At 42.5% G+C, this 13,722-nt stretch overlaps 1 protein-coding gene across 1 annotated transcript; it reads right to left on the bottom strand.

Moving 5' to 3' along the window:
- Positions 1-12,740: 12,740 nt before the first annotated feature.
- On the bottom strand, positions 12,741-13,515 carry LOC109937300 (transmembrane protein 178A-like). The gene has a single exon (XM_048601434.1). The coding sequence runs from the start codon at positions 13,268-13,270 to the stop codon at positions 12,782-12,784; it is 489 nt and encodes a 162-aa protein (XP_048457391.1). The 5' UTR covers positions 13,271-13,515; the 3' UTR covers positions 12,741-12,781.
- Positions 13,516-13,722: the final 207 nt, after the last annotated feature.

Raw genomic sequence — 13,722 nt, forward strand, 5'->3', positions numbered from 1 at the left:
ATCCATTCACAAACACCTTTGACCACAAGTCCATCAGACAGTGGTCAGCATATAATGTCCTCTGGGCCTTGGGGAAGGGAGACAATTGATGTTGCTGGATGGTTTCCTGAGCAGACCATCAAGTTCATTTGGCAGAATGTCTTGTCACCAAAACTTTCAAGCATGCACCAAGACATAGATTGGCTGCAGATAAGAAGGCCCTTCCTGTCAGATCTTTCCTCCAGACACTAAGTTTCACCCTTGCCACACGTTGTCCTTGAGGTGTCTGTAAAGGGGAAGAGACTGTTGTCCGCCTGCTTGTGAAATGTGCCTTTGCAAAGGAGGTCTCAGGAAAGATACAGTGGTTTTTTTTGGCAAACTTCACCATGAGCAGCTCGGTGACAACTATAAGGAGAGATCAGGCAAACTTGGATTGTTTTCACTAGTGCACAGAGGCTGAGAGGTGACCTGACAGAAGTCTATGAAATTGTGAGGGACATGAATAGGATGGATAGTCTTTTTCCCAGGGTGGGAACGTCAAATGCTAGGGGACATAGGTTTAAGGTGAGAGGGGACAGTTCAAGGAAGATGTGCGAGGAAAGCTTTTGTTACGTAGAGGATGCTAAGTGCCTGGAACGTGCTACCAGGGCAAATAGTAGAAGCAGATACGATAACAAAGTTTAAGAGGCATTTAGACAGACACATGAACAGAAAGGGGATACGGAACATGCACAGGCAGATTGGATTAGTTCAGAATAGCATCATGGTAGGCCAAAGGGCCTGTTCCTATGCTGTATTAATCTATGTTCTATGATAGCTCTGCGGCCTCTTCCCATGATCCACACCAAGACAAACATCAACTGCACCTGGGAGGACCATCAGCTTGATGACAAACATTCTTTGATCTACCCAAAATTTCTTGGTCTTCCTGTGCAAAGTGTTGTCCTTGACAGCGTGTTGCAGACCAGCACATTCTAAGATCCAGGACTACTTTCTGAGGGACATAACTAAACCTTGGGGTAGCTGTCACAAAGGCACAAAGAGAAAGGGCACAGTCTAAGGCTCTTCAATCATACTACAAAAAGGGGCTAGAAGCTTTGTAAAATCTCTTGAGCTGTAGTTTAACTTGTAATGAACATAGAAAAGATTGACTGCAATTGTAAATGTTAGGAGTAACATATGGTCTTGAATGAAACTGATTTGTTTTTCACTTGATGTATAATGTCAGTAATCCATTTTTATAAATGTCATGAGTAAAGCATATTTTTGGAAAGAAAGATAAAAGATGACTCACTATCACCTGAGAAGTGGAGAAGGCAAAAGTGAAATCCTACCCTCAACACAAACAGCAAAATAAGGAAGTCTAGCTTTAATGTACAAAAGCACATCAGAACTTGCAGTAGCAATGAGGTACACTAAGGATCACCAAAACTATATCTTGATCTCAATAATGTTCATCTTTGATCAATGGTGTTAAAATACATGAATTTGATAAAAGGATGTTAATCATCAAAAGAACAGCATGAAATATTTGTGTGTTCTTGAATTTGTTGTCAGAAGATTGCAAATATACATTTCCTGACAGCCTATTATAAATATCGTTCCCAACATGAGAAGGCAACATCATTATTGAATTGACTTGTCTCATGATTTTGATTTGATTTGATTTATTACTGTCACATGTACTGAGCTACAGCAAAAAGTGTTGTCTTATGTGCTTTACAGGCAGATCGTACTGTACAAGTGCATCAGGTTAATGGAACAGAGTGTAGAATACAATGTTACAGCTGCCAAGAAGGTGCAGAGAGAGATCAACATTAACATTAAAGAGATCCATTCAAAAGTCTGATAACAGTAGGGAAGAAGCTGTTCTTGAATCTGTTCGTACATGTATATAAACTTTTATATGTTCTGCCTGACAGAAGAGGATGGAGGAGAGTATAACTGGGGTGGGAAGGGTCTTTGATGTTGGTTGCTTATCCGCTGCAGCAAGATGAAGTCAATGGATGTGCGGCTGGTTTCCGTGATGGACTAGGTTGTGTTCACAACTCTCTGTAGTTTCTTTCAGTCTTGGGAAGAGCAGTTGCCATACCACACTGAGATGCAGCCAGATTGGACACATGAGGTAACACTCTTACCTTTAACATAAATCTAAGCATTCAATTAATTGCCAATCAGGATATAAGTAATTCATCTATAGTGACACTTCAGTGCAGTCCAATGCATGTTCAAATCCCACCATAACACGTTAAGAATTGGAATTCAATTTTTAACATCCAGAAGCAAAAAAAAGCTATGAGCTTGAAGCTATTAGCTAGTCATATGGTCTTATAGAATGCAACTCATGTCCCACACCAAAATGGCTGATTTTTAACTGATCTCCAAATCTCCATTCTGACTTGACACTTTCACCGTTTCCTCTCCGGGAACTCCCTTGGTAACAGTACTGCAGGTGTCCCTATGCCTCAAGGGCTTCAGCAGTTCAAGAATAGCCATGATGTAGGGGTGCTGGTGTTGGACTGGGGTGGACAAAGTCAGAAGTCACACGACACCAGTTTATAGTCCAACAGGTTTATTTGAAAACACAAGCTATCGGAGCCTCAGTTCTTCTTCAGGTGTTAGTGCAGAAGGACTGAGGCTCCGAAAGCTAGCGTTTTCAAATAGACCTGTTGGACTATAACCTGGTTTCGTGTGATTTTTGATGCAGTTCAAGAAGGCAGCTCACTACCACCTTCTCCAGTGCCATCAGGGATGGGCAATAAATGCTGGTCTGGTCAGTGACCCCCATATAATGAACAAATTTTTAAAAGTGGCCTCGCAAAGTAATCAGTCACATCAAAATCTTTTTAAGGCAACAAGGAATTACATTTACATAGGATTACACAGGATATAAAACATGGATCTTTTGACTCAACAAATCTATGATCTACTGTACTTTACTCAAGCTCCTCCCATTTTTCATCTAAATCTACTAAAAGCTAGCAAAAGTATAATACTAATTATAACTAGAGTGATCTCTAGGGCCAGTTTTGTTCACTTAATAAGGTCAGAGAGGAACATTCCAGGTCTTTATTCCCTCCTTTGTTTATGCTTTTATTGGTCTCCTCACCTTTCTCAGTCGAATGCACAACTTATGAGTGGAATGGGTTATGCAAATATTGTGATTCACCAGGCATTGTAAGGAACCAGTTCAACAATATTATTAGTGATGACAATAATGATGAAAGTATATTTTTTAAGTTAGTCATTTGGTAGTACAGAATTTGAGTTTTGCTGAGAAATATACATTTTGTCAATGCTTTCTGTCTCGAACTCATCAGGACATTTCACTCATATACTGATTCAAGTGGGAATCCAACATTTATAATGCATGTCAGAAGAGTGCTGATGGGTTGACAAGTAGACTCTGATTGGTAGGGGTGTTGCCATGGACAATGCACTCATTAATGCTGATTGAAAGTTAACTGCCAGGCTTTGTTTAAATTTTAAACCAGGCATGTTGACTCTGATTGGTCAAGACATTGCCCTGAGAAATTACTCAGTGAATGATTCTCACCCACTTTGTTGCATTGAAATAGGTGCAATGTGTGCGCACGTGTTCTTTCTCCCTGCAATGAATAGGATCCTATGTATTAATGTATCTAGTTTCCAGTTCACAAAAGTGCACGACACCACAAGCCAGACTGACAATCTTAAATTAGTTGTCAGTATAATACATGCACACTCGTGATTATCCAGCATATGTCCAACTGCAGAATCAAAACCAAAATTGGACACTAAATAAAAACTGAAAGAGCTGCGGATGCTGTGAATCAGAATAGTTCTGAGGAAGGGTCACCGGACTCGAAACGTTAACTCTGTTTTTTCCTTCACAGATGCTGCCAGACCTGCTGAGCTTTTCCAGCAACTTTGTTTTTGCTCCAAAATTGGACACTGTCTTGCTAGTTTTGTAAATTGGGACTCCTTTGGTATGATCAGTATCTTTGCACAGCAGAAGGAATATACTGTTTGCTATGATCTGCCAATTATTGCAATGTATTACCTATATACTTGGCATCACACCAGCACTGCAATTCATAAACCACATTACACGTTTGAGGATAGAACTCCTTTTGGCTTGTTGGCAGCATCCTGTGAGCAATAAACACCATTTGTATTGCTATTGCACAGTAATAGTGTGAAACAGCTAGCTTCACATGTTGTTCAAATCTTTGAGATACCTTAGCCTCCCAAATGCTGATTTTCCTCTTGAATTGGTGGCCTTGTGAAATGTCCTGTTGAGTGCAAGGCTAAAAACTTTGGCAATATGTGTCTTTTCTCAACAATTTTTAAACTTGTGTTTGTTGAATGTGTTATTGATTAAATGGGATGATAAACAAAGGTTCAATCTGATCTAATGGTCATATGGATATTAGAGCCTACAATACCAAGCAAAGAAACAGGAAAAGTATGTGTCTCTTAGCCGCTGTTTTCTCATCAATTCACACCATGAAATGAATTAACTATTTTTTCATCTCAGTGTTTGTTGGATTGTGATGTGCTGAAAATGGTTGCATGTTTGCCTGAAGAGCAATAACATTTTGCAGTTGAGGCACTTCGACATGAAAAGGTGTTTTTTCTATGCAAATCACACTACTAAAAGTCTGAAATCCCATGATGTGTTCATCATACACAAATGCATGTATCTAAAGCCATCATTCTTTGATCTTTGATGGGTTGATGAACAGAGAATAACACGTTTAAAATAATGAAAGAAAGAACATTCATTAGTCTAGTCCTTGTACGCTATCACCCTTTTTCCAACATAGCTGCCCTCTCTAATGTCTCAAACATGTTGCCTTCCAAATCTGTGCCTATCTTTTCTGGAACTATATGTTGGAATCCCCTCAATCAGGTTTCCATCCCTGCCATGGTGCTGAAAACGCATCAAAATCACAAATTACATCCTACCTGACAGCTGACTGTGACAAAGGTAAATAATTATCCATGTCCTTCCTGACTTATCTGCAGCCTTGGACATGGTTCAAAACACATTCTTCTCCAACGTCTCTCCACCATCATCCTTCTGGATGGACTGCACTCTCCTGGTTTGATCTTATCTGTCTAATTCTCTAAGAGTATCACCTAAAATGACTACAGTTCTTGCTTCCACACTGTTACCTATGATGTCTCCCAAGGATATATCCTTGATCTCCTCCTATTTTTCGTCTACATGCTGTCCCTTGGCAGTATCATCCAAAAACTCAACACCAGTTTCTGCATCTACACTGACAACACTCAGGTCTACTCCATAGTCACCGCCCTTGATGGTTCCACTGCCTTGTAATTGTGAAACTGCTTGTTAGGCATTCCGCAATAGGCAAACAAGAATTGACTGCAACTAAATATTGGAAAGACCAAAGCCCACTGTGTTCAATCCTGACCCCCAGTTACTAAATACTATTCTACCAGGCAACTGGCTGATTCTAAACCAAACTATTGATGGCTTTAGTATCATATTTGACTCTGAACACTTTTCAAGAGACCTATAAAGTTTCAAATTCATAAAAATTCCAGCTCCACTTCAATCATTCTGCTGCTAAAATCTTCATCCATGTCTTTGCTACATATTCCTAGTTTCATCTCAGGTTCAAGCCTCTGTAAACTCCACTTCATCCAAAACTCTGCTGTCTGTGCTTTAACTCACATCAAAATCCACTTCAACCATCCCCTCTGTTGTGATTGTAATGAGGTCAGCCAGGTGGACCTCATAGAATAGGAGTTCCCTGATAGGGGCTGTTAACCTGCTCTAATCAGGTAAGCCCTTCAGAGACATATAAACAGGTGTGTCAAAAGTTCTGTTCACTCCGAGTGCTGGCTTTGAGGAAGCCAGACCAGTGTCAAGTACTATGTATGTGTAAATAAAGGGTGACTTGGTGTTGGGATACTGGCCTCTGTGGAGTTATTTCAGTGGCAACAACAGAAAAAAATACACTCCTGAAGAAATTTGCTCACAACTGTTATGTTTGAGTTCCGGTAAGCATTTCTGGCATCATGCAGTTATTTGGGAAGCTTGACTTGCTCGATCCATTTGTAGAAAGAATGTGTTATTTTTTTCCAGGCAAATGACATTTGGGAAGATGAAAAGCAACGAGTAATTCTCCTAACAGCTTGTGAACCTACAATTGTTTTGGTTATTAGGAGCCTAATACTTCCCAAGGCACCAGATATAAAACCTTTCAAGACATGACGGATTCAGTTAAAGAATATTATGACCCCAAGCCTCCACTAATGCTGAGACACTATCGATTTTACTCGACAGTTTGGGAACCCGTGTTGGGATTTTTGACAAGGCTAAGATGACTGGCAAAGCAATGTGACTTTGCTTTGACCCTAATAAGATGCTGAGACACCGTTTGGTATATGGGATTAATGATGCAACCATGCAAAAACACAACTAGCTGAAGCCCAACTGGACTTGAAACAGGCATTACAACTGGCTTTGTCATTAGAAAATGCTACAAGTGGAGTATATGAGTTGCAGGGTATTCCAGTGGAAGTGGACACTCTCACCAGCCTGACTGAGCTTGGAGGACACCACTTGAATGAAGGCAATTGCATATCCTGAACAGAGGGATTCTGGGTCAGACCAGAGCAAAACCCTAAACAAAGACAAACCTCAGCCAAATGCTTAATGTTTTCTTTAGGATCTGGGCTGGTTGCCATTACTGCTGGTGCGCGGACTCGAGACAGCCAAAGAGTCTCACTAGGCCTAAACTGAGTAAGAGAATTCATCAGCCAGTATCCAGGTGAGTGCATACCCTGAAAAATCCATCTACATCTGCATTGTAACAGTTAAATTTCTTAGCAACACCCAAATCAGAACCAATCAAAATAAATGTCTGGTTAAATAATCACTCAGTTCTAATGGAGGTCAGTACTGAAGTGGATGCATCAGTGATTATAGAACCAGTCTTTAACAAAACTCACTCTGGACCTCAGCCAGACTGAGAACCTGCACTGGGGAGTCTTTACATTTTAAGGCTACAACTTCAGTTTTGGTCTTGTATAAGAAGCAGCTGGTTCAGTTACCAATGATTGTAGTAAAACGCTCTGATCCAAGCTTGGTGGGGTGAAATTGGTTGAGAGAGATTCGCCTTGTTTGGCTGAACATTTGTTGATTAGAAAATGGCTGCCTCAGTGAAGTACTAACTAAATACCCAGATGTTTTTCAGGAAGGTCTAGGGACTATCAAAAGGAGCCAAGGCCACCCTGCATGTTGACCAGGAAACAATTCCACAATTCTGCAAGACCCTCCCAGTGCCATTTGCCTTATGCGCAAAAGTAGAGGCAGAAATAAGGAGGCTGGAAATCGAAGGAATCATCAAACCAGTCCAGTTTGTGGAATGGGCAGCACTGGTCATACCGATTATGAAGCTAGGTGAGTTGATTTGCCTTCATGGGGATTTTAAACAAACAGTAAACCATTTCTTGCAGCTGGATAAATGCCCAATCCGACACAGTGAGGATTTATATGCAAAGCTGGCACAGGAGCTGTCCTTCACGGAGCTGGACATGAGTCACGTGTACCTGCAATTGCAGTTAGATGAGGATTCTCAGAAATATGCTACAATTAATACCCATAAGGGTTTATACGAATATACGAGATTGCCATCTGGGGTATCGTCAACCTGTGCAATTTTTCAGCAGATGACAGAGAACATTTTACAAGGCCGACCCCAGGTTGCCATTTATCTGGATGATATGCTAATAATGGGGAAGACCAATAAAGACCAGTTGGAGAACTTGGACATAGTCCTTACACATTTCTCCACATTGGGCGTATACCTCAGACGGGAAAGTGTGGTGTTCCAGGCACCCCAAGTGAATTAGTTCGGCTACAGAGCCAACAAGAATGAGTTATACCCATTGGAAGAAAAAAATGAGGGCAATCAAATGTGCCCCAGCTCCCATGTCTTAGCTTTGGTCTTTCCTTAGAGTGGTGAATTATTATGTAATGTTCATATGTAACCCGGCCTCCATCCTGGCACCCTTAAATCTGCCACTGAAAGAGGGTCAGCCTTGGAAATGGTCTCATCGCTAACACGTAGCCTTTAGGGAAGTTAAGAAGCAGCTATCATCGTCTTAGGTGTTGGCATGCTACGATCCCAAGTGAGTTCTAGTGCTGACATGCAATGCCTCTCCATACAGTATTGGGGTATTGTTGGCTCACAGATGGCCCGATGGAGATGAACACTCAGTAGCAATATGCTTCCTGGACTTTGGCTGATGCAGAATGCAAATATCAAATAGAGAAGGAAGATTCAGCGGTCATCTTTGGTGTGAGAAATTTCCACTAATACCTTTGCAGATGTAAAATTGTAATAGTAACAGACCACAAACCCCTGCTAGGGCTACTCAAAGAGGAAAAGGCTGTGTTGCTCATAGCTTCAGGTTGAATTCAATGGTGCGTACAATTGTAAGTTGGAACACCATCCGGGAGGACAGGCAGTAAATGCGAATGCATTGAGCCACCTCCCACTGGCAGATACGCCATCCGGTGCCACCGCTGGAAGAGTCCGTTCTGGTTTTAAACTTACTGGATACTCTACTGGTCACCACTGACAATATCAGACTGTGGACACAAAAAGATCAGGTCCTGGCAAAATCAAAACAGCTGGTGGTGATGGGGGAGCAAAAGGGCCATTGCAGCCAGAATTGAAACCTTTCTGGACCTGGTGAGACTAGATCACTGTAGAGGAGGCCTTTTATTCTGGGGAGCAAGAGTGATTGTCCTGAGCAAAGGTTGCCACCAGATACTGGCTGAACTCCACCAGGGTCATCTAGGGGTGTCAAAAATGAAGATGTTGGTGACAGGTTATGTCTGGTGGCCTGGACTGACTGCAGACATAGCCGCATTGGTGGAGCGGTACCCAGAGTGGCAACAAAGACAAAAATTACCGCCAGCAGCTCCCACAGATTCGTGGGAATAGCTGGGTAAATCCTGGACTCGGTTACACGGTGACTATGCTGACTCTTTCATGGGCTCAATGTTCTTAGTCATTGTGGATGTCACTCAAAGTGGTTGGACATGCATAGAGTTCATTCGTCAACACAGCGACAACAATAGAAAACCTGTGAGCATCTTTTGTAATACATGGCTCCCACGCTCCCAGAAGTTGTCATAGACAACAGGCTATTATTTACCAGCAGAGAATTTGAGTAATTCCTAAAGTTGAATGGCATTTGACATATAAGGACAGCTCCATACTATCCATCATCCAATGGTCTGACTGAAAGAGCTGTTCAAACTTTGAAGGTAGGCTTGAAGAAACAGCCTACAATTTCACTAGATACCAAACTGTCCTGGTTTCTGTTTGATTATCAGACCACCCATCATGCAACTACAGGGATAGCTGCAGTAGAGTTGCTAATGGGGAAAAGAGTCCACACCAGGTTAAATAAGATCTTCCCGGAAGTGGGTGGGGAGGGGGACATGGCATCAGGAACCCCAAGGAGACAGACTGTTTATTTTTCTCTATCTTTGTAACCTCCTCCAGCTCCACAACCATTTGAGGCAGCTACATTCCTTGAATTCTTTGGCATCCCTGATTTTAATCTCTCCATCAGTGGTGGCTGTGCTTCCAATGCCCAGGCTCCAAGTTGTGGCACTGTGTCTTTAAAAGTCTCTGCTTCTGTTTTTTTATCTCTTCTCCTTGAATCCAAATATTTTGATCAATCTTTTAGACTGCTGTTCTACATCTTCTTACATTGCTTCATGTTAAACATTGTTTTTTAACATTTCCATGCAGATGTCTGAAATATTTACTATGTTAAAACTGGTGTATGAATACAAGTTTTGTTTGTGCTGTTTCAGGACTTCACAGCCTTATCAAACTGTTTAAATACTTCTTAAAATGCAAACATCGTTATAATGTAGGAAAAAATAATTGTCAATTTGTGGTGCTAGTTTAGGGATGAATATAGAACATGGAACATAGAACAGTACAGCACAGTACAGGCCCTTCGGCCCACGATGTTGTGCCGAACTTTTACCCTAATCCTAAGGTCTATCTAACATCCACTCCTACCTTATACTATCATCCCTATGCCTATCTAATAGCTGCTTAAATGCCCCTAATGAGGCCGACTCCACTACCCTCTCCAGCAATGCATTCCACGTCCTGACCACTCTCTGAGTAAAGAACCTAACTCTGACGTCTCCCCGATATCTACCTCCACCCACTTTAAAATTATGCCCCATCGTAATAGCTACCTCCACTCTAGGAAAAAGTCTAGGGTTGAAGGATATAGGTTGAAGGATAAACTCACAAGGACATAAGAAATAGGAGCTGGAGTAGACCATGTGACCCTTAGAGTCTACTCTGCCATTCAAGAAGAACATGCTGGTCTTCTGGCTTAACCATCAGTTAATTCTCCATCAATTCACCAAATCCCTTGATTGCCGGGGTGATCAAATTTCTGACAGCCTCGGCTTCAAATATATTTAATAATGGACCATCCACGACCCTCTCAGGTAGGGAATTCCAAACATTCACAACCCATGTGTGAAGAAATTTCTCTGCATCTCAATCCTAATTGATCATCCCCTTTTTCTGATACTGTTCCCTGATGTTCTGGATTCTCCAGGTGGCAGAAGCAACCTCAGTGTCTATTCTGACTAGCTGCTTCAGAATGTTGTATGTTTCGTTGTGATCATCCCTCATTCTTCTGAACTCCAATATGTTTAGGTCCAATTTACTCAGCCTCTCAAAACGAAGGAAAACACTCTCATCCCAGTAATCTAATGATTACGGACAACGAGATTGGGCAACACTCTTGGTCTTGTTTGGCTAATACTGTGGGATATTTTACATCCATCTTAGAAGACAGGTGGGATTTCAACTTAACAACTCAACTGAACTATGGCACCTCTGACACAACAGCACTCCCTCAGTACAGCACTTAGACTCTGGTCTCTGGAGTAAGACTTAAAGGCACAACATGAATTGACAGCTGAGGTGTCTAAAGTGAGGAATGGAAGATTTTCCACTTTTGGTAGCATGTATTGGCATTAAATGCTACCAGATCATGCAAAACACATGTAATGTGGACAAGAATTAAAGAATTAGCTTTGGCCACTGCTGATAGAGACTTGAACAATTCTTCCCCAGTTACATCTTAACTCTACGCCTTATTTCACCAGCTTGATTTTTGTTGTCAGATTTTCCATAGAGGCAAGCATCTGATTTCAATAACCAAACTTGGCAAGTCAGAGTCAGTTGTATTGAATTAGGAATCTTTTGCAAGCCAGATTTGTGTTCTATCAGAAATGATTTGAAATTGTCTCAGGTTATGTAAGGCCACTAAGTGAAATGATGGTGTAAGTCAGTCACATAAAATCCCAAAATATTCCACTGAATTATCTAATTGTGTCTCAACAAACATCGGAGAATGAACTGTTATAGTAAAGGTGGGGTTAACGTTTTGAGTCCAGTGACCTTTCTTCTGAAGAGGTTGTGAAGAAGGGTCACCGGATCTGAAATGTTAACTCTGCCAAAGGTGCTGAGTTTCTCCAGCAATTTCTGTTTTTGTTTCAGATGTCCAACAATAGCAGTTGTTTTATATTATTATGCTATTGTAAAGGTCTTAGCGTTAACTCAGTGATAGCACTTCCTCCCTCTGAATCTGAAGGTATTGGTTTCAAACTCTATTCTAGGATTTAAGTATTTAATCCAGCCTTCAGAGAGTGTTGCACTGTCAACATTGTTTTTTTCTTGGATGTGATATAACTGTTTTCCAGCCAAATGAATAAAAAAAATGCATTATATGTTGCCAATATGGAACAATATTTTTGCCTGTTACGTCCTTGTTAACTCAACCCTATGCTACATTCATTCTCAAATGCCAGCCAACTGAAAATAAACACAGACTAAGTGCTTGGGACGCTCAAGCCTCTGCTGTCAAGGTACAACTGCATGTCGGGGGAGTTCCAGTCGAGGCAGATAGAAATTCCACAAAATTCAAAAGGAACGCAACTAACGACAGCTCAAATGTAACAGATTTCACACTCGGGATAAAAAAAAAGGACAGGTGATAAGCTGCTTTACAAGTGCGAGTCTTGGCTCAGCAGAAACACTCTCACTTTGTGTGAAGTCCCATGCTGGGGATTTGAACAGGAGATGTTAAGGTTCTATTGGATGCAGAACGGGAGAGTTAAATCTCTCGAGATCTGGGTCAATCTATTGTTTCCCATGCACACCTAAAGAGATCGTTGCTGTGCACAAATTGTTGACAGAATTTCTTCTAACAGTGAACTCATTTTCAATAAGTACTTGGCTGGCTGCAAAGGGTGTTTTTAAAAATTACAGTCTTTATTCTGTATCGAACTCTCGTGGGCGCAAACCGATCCCCACAAATCAACTGAAATTATGACATTTCAGATCATTTTGACACGTTCTTTTGGGGAAAGATGTAGCAAAAAAATGCACACGGGTAGTCAAGAACACTGAATGAGATTCAAAACTCACTAACGCCTAGCTTGAAGCGTAATTCTTGCGTCTCCTTGTTCGTTTGAGAAACATGTCCTTGAATCCAAAATTAAAATCGGGAGGAAAAGGCTCATTTCGCCCAGACGAGGGGATTTTCCCCAAGCCAATTCTTTGCCCCCTAATGACAAGAGGGATGGATATTTCCTATTCAAAGACCACACAAGAGATCTATACGCATTCAACGGCTCCTAACAAAAAAACTGATCTCGCTTTGCTAAATCCACCACTTCTATTCGTTTATTTTAATTGAAAACAAACCGACTTGAAAAGGTCTATCCGGTTTTGCTCAGGGTCATGAGCTCCTGAATCTTACCCTTGGAAATGAGCTGGTCAATGTCTCGGTCGATGCCCGTGTGGTAACATTTCCTCCACAGCCCTGTGTAAGTGGCGAACAGAGGACGGGCGCAGTCCGACTCGAAGACGCCGAGCCCCAGCACCGAGTGCCAGCTTTCCAGCAGCTCCTGCTCGCCGGCCGGGCCCGGGCCCGGAGTGAGCGGGGCCAGGGCTTTGAGAGGGCCCCGGGGTCCAGGGGCTGGCTCCTCGGGCTTGCCGCGCTCCCTCAGTGGCAGGTTGGAGATGGGCATGACCCGCCTGCGCTCACCGCCGCTGGCCCCCGGGATAGGAGCGCGTTCACAGTCCGCCCTGTGCCTCCGGGTGTCCATCTCGTACCAGTGGTCAGTGAAGATCGCCGTGGTCAGCAACAAGAGAGCGGAGCCGCTGAGGAACAGGCTGAGTGCAGTCACCCACACCCCCTTCTCCATCTCTCCGCTCACCCCCGAGCCTGCTGCCTGCCCTTCTCTCGTCCCAGACAACGCCGCTCTCCCAGAGCTCAGGATGTCTCCCCCAGCTCCCCCACCCCTTTGACTTCCGCCTCTTTTACATCGTGGCCGAGGCTCTGGCGCTGCCCGTGGTCATCTGTCCGGGCCTTGGCTACACTGGCTCAGACACACACTAGGGCAGAGCTTATGGTAAGGTGCTAAGCTAAGCTCTGCACTGCCTTCTCCTGTTGTTGTTGGTCTGCAGATTCTCACATTCCACTCCTCACTGGCATCTTCCTGGAACTCCGGCTCTTAACTTCTGTTTCTTCCTCTCTCCATCTCAGTCTGACACTTGCCAACGCTGTGTCTCCTTTGCAAGGATTGACTTAAAAAAAAGCCTCCACTTCCTCTCTCTCACACACACAGACTGAGAATGCAACACTCTACATAAGATC

The sequence above is a fragment of the Rhincodon typus genome, chromosome 9 (assembly GCF_021869965.1).
Source record: "Rhincodon typus isolate 14 chromosome 9, sRhiTyp1.1, whole genome shotgun sequence".
NCBI classification, from domain to species: Eukaryota; Metazoa; Chordata; class Chondrichthyes; order Orectolobiformes; family Rhincodontidae; genus Rhincodon; species Rhincodon typus.